The 11,923-nt window shown below is 40.8% G+C and overlaps 1 protein-coding gene across 2 annotated transcripts in view; it reads right to left on the minus strand.

The window, feature by feature from the left end:
• Nucleotides 1-8,403, minus strand: part of LOC124607495 (toll-like receptor 2 type-2) — a 134,729-nt gene extending 126,326 nt beyond the window's left edge. For both annotated transcript variants that reach the window (XM_047139887.1, XM_047139879.1), the window contains exons 1-2: nt 8,211-8,403; nt 4,989-5,152 (exon numbers count right to left, since the gene is read on the minus strand). In XM_047139887.1, the coding sequence (XP_046995843.1) occupies nt 4,989-5,152; nt 8,211-8,381 (335 nt within the window). In that variant the 5' untranslated portion in view covers nt 8,382-8,403. The remainder of the gene's footprint in view (nt 1-4,988; nt 5,153-8,210) is intronic.
• Nucleotides 8,404-11,923: the final 3,520 nt, after the last annotated feature.

The following is an 11,923-nucleotide window of genomic DNA, read 5'->3' on the forward strand; positions in this document are numbered from 1 at the left end:
GTGCTAATTTTGATGCCGTACTAGTTACAATCCGATTGCTTTCACTGGTAACGGTCTCAGAAAGGTTGGAAGCCATTGGATTAGACGGATCACAGAAATTGCTGCGTATGATTGTGATGGCACAGGCATGGACGCCGTAGTCACCTCAGTACGTTTTCCACTACTGAATAAAATTGTTCTTTTTCCTTGAATTTCATTTTCAAAGTTAGCCTGATTTGCAATATACTGGTAATATTTTCACTAAAACATCGATCTTATTCTTTGTATATGTAACAACCACCTTAGTTCATCAAAAATTTCCATGATTTATCTTTATCGAAGGAATTTTACCTTCTGACTTTTCTTAATAAGATAAATATTAATCTAATGACACATTATCATTAACACAATCCTCGACGGTGTAAATGTCTTTAGTTGCTTCATAGCCAGTGGATTTGCAGTATGTAATGTACAGAGCTCCAGTTGCACTATTTAAATATTCATCTGAAAGTTCGGCCACCACTTTGCACATGTTATAAGTTTCATGTGTTTTCTGTTGATGGCTCAAACTGGTGAATGTTATATACCTCGACAACATGCAGAGAAACATTCACATGGTTCCCATAACCTAAACGTCGGGATTATTCCTACAGGATATATTTTGCCTTTCAAAATATGGTTAGAGCTATGGGTTTCCAAATGTTTACCTCGAATTAAACTGATGTACTGCATTAGCAAGAATTAACATAGCTCCGGAGTGCAATCGTTCCGTAAGAAGAGCTCGCAATATCCTGGGGTATCCTCCCTTCTCTGTAGGCAACGAGCCTTTCCTTCTCTGTAGGCAACGAGCCAGAAAATACCAACTTTCACTATTTTTATGCAACTTCCCAGTTGGGAAGTCATTCCGAGCCACTTTATTCACGTGATCTTTCGCTTTGAGGATTTCACGTTTTCCGCTCTCTATCTAACCACCTTCAACGAACTTCCTTTCCGGATGAAAAATGCGCCCCGAACATGGCTCTTGTCGTGTTTAAGATTCTGAAGGTGACTATATTATTTATGACTAAAGTATCTGTTGTGTGTACCTGTTGTGTTTCTTAAACTTATGGAAAAGTACTACAGGCTTATGCACCAATCCAATATATATAAATCCTCATTCTTTCTTCTATGTTATGACGTTGTATCCTTGCTGAGTTCAGAGAGTAAGACTGAATGAATTCAGAAAATGTTGTACAACATTAGAAGACAATATCTTCCAGTGATCCGATAAGTCGATTGGGCTTTTCTGAAAATACATTCTGCGCCACACAATGGTAACGAATGCGCCCCAGACAAATTAAATAATACGTTCCGTATGTATGTTTTATGTACGCAATACATTACATTTACCGCAACAGAGATGGTGCAACCAATTCATTGAGGTGCCCAATATTAAGAGAAAAGAGAGTCATCGTGTAATAATGAAATACTGATAACATTAACAACGAAGTGCGACGTGATTGCAACATTCACTACAATGATCAGATGCTTGGCGGTTTAGGTCCACGTGTTTTCAACGATCTGCTATCGAACCTGGAAAAATGTATCGTCCATAGAGAAAATACTTCGCTAGGTATAAGGTTTCGTTCAGACGCAATCCATCTCGTGAAGTTCTTCTGAAAAATCTTCAGTACCGTTCTGCACTGTCATCTAATATAATCGAAATACATTCTGTGGAATAGCTGAGGCCGTTATGCGATTTAAGACTTTCAAGAAAAGAGAACGCAGTACATCTTCAGAAGCTGGACTAGCGTCCAGTGTACCCCAAGCGAGTGCGATAGGACCGTTACTGTTCACTATCATACATACGAAATATCTGCCTTGCATTGTTTTTAGCTCTATGCACCTGTTCGGAGTTACGCCATTAGGAAAATGTTACGAAATGCAGGAAGACTTCAAGACCATCAATGCCAGGTGTATGGAATGTAGATGAGGCTAACATACATATGTATAATGTAGCGTGTGTACATAGACCATATTGTCTGAATGCAGCATCAGAAGTCACTCATCTCTCCCACATTACTAAACGAATATATCGATCATCCAATCCCAGTTGTAGGTTGTATTTCTAGTGCCTTACAGAGGCAACAAAAATTTGATTTTCATATTTCATATTATTATTGACCAAACTTAAAAATCTAAAATGCTGTTATGATCTATTCACTAAATGATATAATCTTACGTTTAAGTTTAAACACGGTAAGTTAAGTATTGAAGTTAGGAACTCAAGCAGCGTAACTCAGGGCTCACAAATTACCCAGACTATACTCTTTATGTGATTCGTATATGTCATTGGCATAGTACTTTGGACATTTGATTCTGTACCTGTATTTTGCTTGTCATTTCTTAGACTATACACTCTTAAAATTATCTGTTTGATCCAAGCTCTGTATCATCATACGATAATTAAAAAATAAATAAATGTGATTGATAATGAGAACACTTGGCCACATTCAAGAAACTTTACACATGAACCTCCCCTAAACCTGTTCGCGCTTATAGCTACGCACAATAATGTTTGGAAAAGAATCAATCGCTTACTAAATGTTCGTTGCTCTTGCGGTAAAACTTCAGAATTAAGCATGACGTTTTAATTCATCATTACTATTAACTCTGTTCACTTCCCATTTTGCAGACAGAATTCAGTTGTACCAGTAAAGATGGCTACAAAATTATTTCACAGTATGACACATAGTTTAGGATCAGACGTCGCAGCTGCTTTGTACATAAGAGTTCTATTCTTTTCAGAATAGGGCGTGAGGGGCTTCTGGTTGAAATCTATGGCAATTGTCAAGTACTTGGGAGTATCTACCCGACGGGATTAGAGGTGGGGCGACCACATAATTCTATACATGAGCCAGTCAGTGCACGTTCATAGACGGACAATGTAATACACTCACGACGCAAGTTGTTGACAAATCCTTCATTCGACCCACTCCATTCATCGTCAATCTGCGGTTCTTATAAAGACAGATTTACGAATGTGGGAAAGATTAGTTATATCAGAACCAGACAATTAGTCACGGGTTTATTCTTCCATTGCTAAAGCATCACAAAAAACTTTCAATGCCTTCAATGGAGATACTGCAAGAAAGACATTCTACATCCCTAGGGACCTTACTGTCAAAGATCAGAGAGCCCACGAGGCAATACGAGCCAAGAAACACATAGAAACTTATTATTTCATCTTGCATGCTGAATACGGTGGTAAAAATCAAACGACATTGGGCTTCAACATAGAGGAAATTCCCATGCGCTAGATACAATAAGGTGACTTTGACAGTACAAACAGATTCGTACGTGTAAATTTTAACACTTATTGAACGGCATCAATACAAATGCAATACAACTGTGTAATCTTTAATATGATCAGACGGAAAACGTTTTGTAGCATGTAAATATCCCCCCTTCCCCCCTTGGCATCGTACATTCAAGAAGTGATATATGCTCGCTGACAATTGTTAAGGAATGCAGACGTCGTGGAATAATCACAGACAGTGACAGACGACATGGAACACAATACATACATAATATACGCTGAGAAACATCTGCAATGAAAAATGGTACACATTTCTCCTTGCGGAAAAACAGGATAACAGACATAAATAGCATTCATGTTTGATCCACGCAGGCTCCCAACATCAAGTTCGATATCGGACCCTCAGTAAGAAATTTGCCCTCCTCGGCCACTAATGCACATTTTACTCCTGTCACTAATGTTGGCTATCAAACTGTTGAGCAGTCCTTGGGTGATATTGGCCCACTCCTCTATCAAAGAGATTTCCGTTTCGTACACAGTTCTGGGAGGGGGTGACGCTGAGAAACACTTCTACCAAGAATATCCCTTTCATACTCTATAGCGTTTAGGTCCAGAGTAAACAGACCACTCCACACGTTCAATATCTTCAGTTTCCAGTGTGTAAAAGACTGACGTGATCCAGAGTGATCTCCGCACAATAACGCTGTGCCGTAAAGGGACCTCACTCAGAGATACGCAGCGGTATTTGCTCATTGTTCATAACGCCTACCCATACCATAACGCTTAGGCCATACCGATGACATCAATATTCAGTGGTCTATAACGTTTTCCCCTCTCTCTCCACACTAACTAATGGCCAGAATCACGTGCCACAACGAAGCTGTACTCGTTCGAGAACATCACTTTGAACCACTGTCGCTAACCCAACCAACATACTCTCTGCACCTACGAACTCTTCCTCGATGATGAAGTGGTTCATGTGGGATGAGTTTAACAGGCTTCCAAGAATACAAACCATACTGATTTAATCGCTGCGAAATGGCTGTGGCAGAGAGACGTATACGGATAGCGATCTGCCTAGGAGTGAGATATCTGTTTCTTTTCGCCATAAAGGCTATGTATCGGTCCTCTTGCGGTATGGTGGTCCGTCTTATACCAACGTCATGCTTTTGCAAACCATTTGCACTTTCAGTGTCCTTTCTTAAGCGCGAGATGACGCTTTTGGACTCAGCAATTACTTTGGCCACAGTAATGACACTTTGACCGGCTTCGAACCGTTCAACTGCTATTCCACGATCCTAAGTACTTCAATCATTTCTTGTAAATGTGTTGCCGTACGACATGATATCGCAGTAATCGGTTCCACAACAGCCTTCGTCAGACAACGTACTGCATGAACTGTCGAATTCATACACAGCGCTCGTGCGGAGGATTCTTTGAAGTTAATAAGCCCCCACGCCCACTGCATTTCCGTTTACTATCATTGATTGGGAGTACCGTAACAATTGTTGGCTGCTCCACAGAAACTGGCAGTTGTTCCTCAGAAGTGTCAGTTGCTCCTTAGCAACTGTCAAGCAGTGCATAAATTCGGAAGGTACTTTGTTGGTACCAAGTAAGTTGTGTGTAAATAGCTTTCATTATAGTTTAGAACCAGAGTTACAGTTTTTCACTCACAGTCAACATATTAATCTTAATACTGTCTAGAACGTACCACTTACGGAGATGCACGGACTGGAGATAGGCACAGTATACTCCTTGTTGCTCCATATGTGTTGGAGGCAGAATGCGGAACGTCAGTGTGTCTAACAGTTTCGTCCTATACGCACTCACGAGGTCACTTGACCCAGTGTGTACGGAAAGTATGATGCAGGTGACCTGAAATGAAAACAAAAATGCTCACAATCTCGTTTCCATTTTGGCTTCTGAAAGATTTACCTAATAGTCTCGTACGTCCTAACGAAATATGCGTTTGTACCCGTACCCTGAAGACGGCAAAGCATCATCAACATAAGTGCTTATGTTCATTTGTTGTGACGAAATGACAGGTTCAACTTCGCTTACTGTCAAAAATGATCTCAGTCCTACACTTTCTTTACCAGCAGTTTCTCGTATTATCGTCGTGATCAATGGAAGACATTTCGGTGACAGGAAGAATTATAATTCTTGGTTCGTACGTGAATTGTGTAAATGGTTCTTCCTGTAGCATCTCACATTTACGATTATAGATAATTTTGTGTAAATCTGTCACGTTGACCACATGGAAATATCTCGAAAAACCATTGTGCGTCTTCTGTTGACGCAACTGTCAAACATAGTGTATGATGATACGAACAATACAGAGCAGTCTGTTGTTGTCCCTGAACCATTGTCTCACAAATACTGCAGTATGACAGGATGTATTCTCATGCTGATACAATCAGTTATCGCCTGAGAACAGTTCCTCTACCGTATACAGTACACAGTGCTGCGTTTGTATCCTTCCACATGTAACGTATTCATAGTAGACGCATTAAGGGGAGCAGACACTACCTAAGAAAAACACCGCCATGACGCATCACCACCTCCTCTCTACTTCACTTTTGGCACTGCATACGATGGCAGGTAATACTCTCCAAGCATTCGCCAGACCTAAGCCCTTTTATTGGATTGTCAGAGCGTATAGCATGATGCATCACTCCAAATCACTCTTACCGTTCATCCACTGCCAGTGCTGTCGTTCTTTGCACCGCCACAGGTGTAGCTTAACGTTGAGTACTGAAATCTGTGGCTTATGAGGAGCTGCTCGACCACTGTACTTCCTACTTACTTTGTGCTAACTGGGCTGTTGATAGTACTTCGACACTCAAGAATAATTTTTTCGGAAGGTTACGTGCGATATTTTAAAACCAAGCTCCACAATGCCCGATGGTCCACGTCCCTAAGTGCATGACATGTGCTTGATCTTGGTTTAGCTGGGATTGTTCCTTAACGTTTGCACTTCACACTCACGTCATCGACTGTCCCCTTGGGCAGCGTTGTAAGTGTTCGTTAATCAGGTGACATCCAATAACTTGTTCATTTTCGACGTCGTAGAGGCCCCCTAGTGATCACAAAGAACACCCCGCATCCTTTTATAATGGCTTCTCTAGTGAAAGCACAGTACATCCTTCGTCCTTGTATAATGGCGACTCCGCCTCTCGCTATATCCAGTGGTCAATTTCGCTTTGCATATGAACAGTCATATTACTTGTCAAAAACTGAACACCTGATGTGGTGTACACATTTGTTCTTATAACAAGATCATAATGTCTTTGCGTATTATTACGAAAGCTCGTATTAAAAGAATGTGAAACACAGTGAAACGTACTCATATAAATGTAATTAACTTCACATTTTCACTCACACAGTGGTAATTCATTTCCTTTAGCCTTGTTCTTCGCATACCTTGTCCAGAAATTAAACATAAAGCATTAGAAACATTACAATGTAAATGACGAAAAAACAAATAAACACTAATCAAGAATCGGTCGTGTCAGTGTTTGATATGCAATTTCTCTCGTAGAATACCCTAACGTTCTAACAGCATTTGCCTTCGCTACAAGTAGATTTATACAGTCATCGCTCTGCACGGATAGCCCTGGATTTCACCGAGACAACTCGTCAAGTATAATCGTCTGCGAATTAGGGTTCCGCAAATGAGCGGAACAGGAAGCCCAGTATATTTACGCGGACGTTCCCCGCCGCACGTAGCGTACGCCAAGGTGAACGTGTTATTTTATGTTAAGCCACGAACGAACAAACGCTGACTCTCGAGTGACAGGCACATGTTTGAAACTACGTAAATCAATCTTGCGGGCCCCTATTGCTTATCCGCTTTGCAGTTGCTACACCCAAAATAGGAGAGAAGGAAGGAAGGTTAGGGTTTAACGTCCCGCCGAGGTCATCAGACATGGAGCGCAAGCTTGGAATGTTTCAAGGAGGAAGAACGAAACAGGCCATGCCCTTTCAAAGTAAACATTTCAGAGGTAGCCTGTAGACGGAAAACCAAACTCTGGATGACTGTACGCGGATTTGAACCGTCCTATTCCCGACTGCGAGTCCAGTGTGCTAGCCACTTCGTCAACTCGCACGGTGCACCCAAAATAAATGTAATAATCTTTGTCTACTTATCGATATAGCATCTCAGTTTTCTTATCTTGAGGGCCAGCTAACAATATTTGCCACAAGAAAGAAACGTGCTGTCGTAATTGCCGTGTACATCTCGTTGGCTAGACCTGTCGAGTACAATCTAACATTTGCGTACGTAGCCAAGGTGGCTAAGGTGCTGTGGCGTTCGACGCGGAGAAATCTGGTTTGGATCCTGATGGCGGAAAAATTTTCAACGCCAGTCCTTACTCAGTAAGTAGAGGAGTGGCAGTGGTTTAAAGTTATTGGCCAAAATATATAGTACCATGTTGCGAATTAAACTTCAACTCTCTGCAATTTCTTATGGAATGAGGACACATGGCACAGTAAGTAATGGTCCTTCTGCCGAGTCGTGATTTTAATTCGGCAACTCTCTTGGTCCTCGTTCACCCTCTTCCTTCTCTCATCATGATGCAACACAAACATGACATCGCGTTATGTACGTACCTGCAGCCAGCAGATATACAGAAGACGCACCTATCACACAACGCAAGGACAGCGACCATCACATGCACAGGAAGAACATTGCTTCGTGTTAGGCAGCTGACCATATCCCCGTCGGTCTCTTAGCCAACAACACCAGACGACACATCTACTTCCACTGCACCGACCATCACCAACCCACTCAAAAAATATATCCGTTTGATATGGACGAGAATGATGCACCTAACTGAGTTTAATTGACACACTCACACTCACTATCACTTTCACTTCAAATTGCAGAGGCAGTATTGCAGCAGTGCCTTGTAATTGGGAACTGGTGAAATACCTGTAGGTCATCTCTGGAGATGACGCTAAAACGACAGCCTTGGAGCACATCAGTATTGTTGTCGTGTACGTTGTCACACGTCAGCTGAGCAAAGTTGATGCGTTTAGCACCCAGGCCACCTGCCGATGAGTGAAACATGAGCAGCAGAAGCAGCAGCAGCGGCCACCACATGCTGCCGCAGTGGCGCCCGTCGTTACACGGATTCGACTGAACGCCAAAGGACGCCAAATGCGTCACACGTTATGCCAACGTCCCCTCCTTCCCCCCTTTCCTTCCCCTCTCCCTCCGCTAGCACAGATTAGTCCGAGATCTCGGGCCAAACCTGTTCCGCACGTAAACGCCAACCTGTCTCACTCGGGCTCGTCATACTGCCCCAACATTACGTTTTTGGCACTCATCGTTCACTCCGTTCAATGTGGTACACTTTCTACAGCCTAGTAGTTTACTTTGTTATGTGAATCTTAATGTTATCGTAAATTGCAACGCAGTGTAATTCGAGCGTGAAGCTCAGTAACAAAGATAAAAAATAAATCAATTATCAAGAGTTGCAATCATGAGTGCTTGTGTAATGTAACAAACGACCTAGAACGTCTGTAACTAAATGTGCACACGTAAAAAAAATTAATCACAACCAGAGGACATCATGCTAATAACGTGTAACACTGTCTCTAGCCTTGATAAGGTCTCAGTTCAGCGAGGCAGCGAGTTCACAAGTTCCTTCAGCTACGCCATATCCAGCAGCTGCCACGCGTAATGGATTACAACCCGTAGACCCTCCCCCCCTCTCCCAACCCCCCTCCCCCCCCCCCCCCCCCAACACACACACCGGACTTCGGGGATAGTTGCTGCATTTTACTCTCTGTTCTCAGTTGCCTTTATACGTTTTCTGTGGGATTAAGATCGGTTGAAATTCGGAGATTCGTGGTAAGCTCCTATGGGATCAACATCGGTCCCCAGGCTTACACGCTACTTAATCTAACTTAAGGGGACCACGCCGTGGTTCAGGTTAAAAAAATCGATTTTTGGATTTCATCATATTTCGATAGATTAAGGTTTTATTTAAGTACTCTGAAAAGGATTTTGCTGAAAAATTTTTTTCGAGCATTTAAAGAGCATTTTCCTACCACGTGTGTTTATGTGCTTCGCCCACTTTTCTGTCACCCACTTTTCTGCATATATTTTAGATTTTTATATGCCCTACACATTGCAGGTTAGGGATGTTCTCTTAGTCCCGAGTGTGTTGGCTATCCTTGGAATGCAACGGTCGGTATTCTTTTGTTTCTGCTGTTTGTGAACAACACGCTTTCAAACACGCGGTTAGTTTTGTTCAAGTGTGATTGCGAGTAGTTGTTACACTTACGTTTGCAGTGCTTCTTTACGTGTGTTTTTTTGTGTTTATTGAAAATGACGACACGTAAAGGCATTTTCAAGAAACGACAATTTAGAGGAAACAAGTTTAGTAAGCTTTCTGTTCAAGAGATTATGTCGCCTCGCAACGATGTTTCTAATTGTAATTCTTCAACAAGTGCATCATCAAAGAAGATTTCACCATTTCAAGAGAGTTACAACGAATTTACTGTAAGTGACAAGGGGTCAGTAACATTATTATAAATTTGAGAATATTGTTGTTGCTGTTGTAGTCTTCAGTCCTGAGACTGGTTTGATGAAGCTCTCGATGCTACCCTTGAAAGGTCTCTGTTGGATTCCTTTCATGTTAATTTCTTAAATATGTTGTCATTTACGGCATAAATTCCTCTTCTAAATTTACTGTGGTGTTTCTGACTATCTGGGGGGAGACTGAGCAGTAAAACGTTTTACTCTTACACATAAACAAGAACTATCTGTCACACTACTACACTTTAAAACGCAGTTTATATGTAATTCATGTCACACAGTCTCTTACGAAACCTACATCCGCTTTCTTTTATATACTGTATATGATAAGATACTGTCATCCCCCTTCCCTTCTGTGTGAGAGAATGAATGAGCAAATGTATTTCCAGTTGCATGCTTGATGGTAGCAGACAAGCCTGTCTGCTAGAGAACAGTAGGACCAATGTCGGAATAGGTAGCTACGCTTTCTAAAAGCAGAGAGGTTTCTATTCTTAGTATGGTCCTGTCCGTCCCTTGTCATGTTAGTATATGAAGCTGCCTCTCTGGTCACTTCCGTTTGTATTGGTTAAGCACACTCGGTAGGAGCCCAGGTCAGTCTGTCCGCGGCGAGCATCTGAAGTGGTAAGATCTCCAGTTAAGCGCGTCTCTCCTAAGTCTGTAGGACAATGGATTTCTTAAGTTCAGCCTAACTGAAAATTTAATCACCTTTATTTCAGGTTTAGCTCTACAATATCTAATGTTATCTTAAATTGCAACGCAGTGTAATTCGAGTGTGAAGTTCAGAATATCTTCTGGTAGTTGCTTTGTCACTACTTTGTGAGTAAAGTGAAACCACGTGTTGATCAGTAACTCTAACTAAGATCACCAATCTTAAATGCGAATGTGCGTGAGATTATAACGTCTCGTCTTGACAATATTTTTCAATATAGCAACTTTTCTTTATGTTCAACCCACATGGGGTGTACTTTGTGAGACCAGTACCAAGTGCTTATACAATTGTTTGACCCCTCAGGTTAATAATAAGACGATAGTAACCAGTTCGAGGTTTTTCTTTTGTAAATTGCGTTTCGATGTAATTTATTTTAATTATCAAAATTATTGTGGAGTTACACTCTTTGTGTAAACCAAGTTGACCACGTGAAGCATGTGGTGTAAACATCAATGTAGACCTCAGCTATTCTTTTCGGGAAAATTTCACAGAGAGTTAGTATGAATTTAGTATACCAGTGTGTGGTAATTTCATGACAGACAGGATTACACTACGAAAGTAACTTCTTTGGGTGAAAATTGAATCGGTTGGTTGTGGTTAATTTCCTCTTGCATATGTTTCAACGTTCTTCGTGTGTTATTTTATGAATGCAGTGTTGTATGTAGTCTCCCAATCTTGGCTCCCTATTTGATGTGTTCCGTAGGATTACAAACTCACGTTTACACAATCCTAAATAAGGCACAAGTTTAGTTATGAATCAAGTTTGATATGCTGAAATTTTAACGAAACAATGATCAATGTTAAAATAAATGACCAAATATAAACTGATTTATTTCTTTTTATTTAAGTTCTCTTTATATATACATATATATATATATATATATATATATATATATATATATATATATATATATATATATATATATCACCGGTTATCATAAGATGAGTACTAAAAGATTATAATTAATGTTAGTCTGGTTGAGAATTTGGTAAGCTAGACTGGATACCTGGTGAAACAGTTGCGCAGTAATGCAAGGTTAACTTCCTCAGAGAGCTCACAGCTTTTAACCCTCTTTTATTGCCCATCAGTACCGCTTTCAGAACAAATTAAAGCAACAATTTTACACATGGCGACCCTGTTCTGTGATTCCGCTAGACTCTGGAATCTCTGAAACGTTAGATTGTGAGCGTTGTATAATCTTAATTTTTTCCCCTGCAGCGCTTAAACAACTTCTGCATTGTTTCTGAGCAGACTTTCGAAAGATTCACTGCGTTGTTGAGTGGCGTTGTGTAGTTTGTCTTGTTTTGTTTTGTATATTTGTGTGTTTTATATGTATGTGTTTTTTTCTCGCTTGTAAATTGCACTGACTTCGATCAAAGATATAAATTT

The sequence above is a fragment of the Schistocerca americana genome, chromosome 1, assembly GCF_021461395.2.
Source record: "Schistocerca americana isolate TAMUIC-IGC-003095 chromosome 1, iqSchAmer2.1, whole genome shotgun sequence".
Taxonomy (NCBI): domain Eukaryota; kingdom Metazoa; phylum Arthropoda; class Insecta; order Orthoptera; family Acrididae; genus Schistocerca; species Schistocerca americana.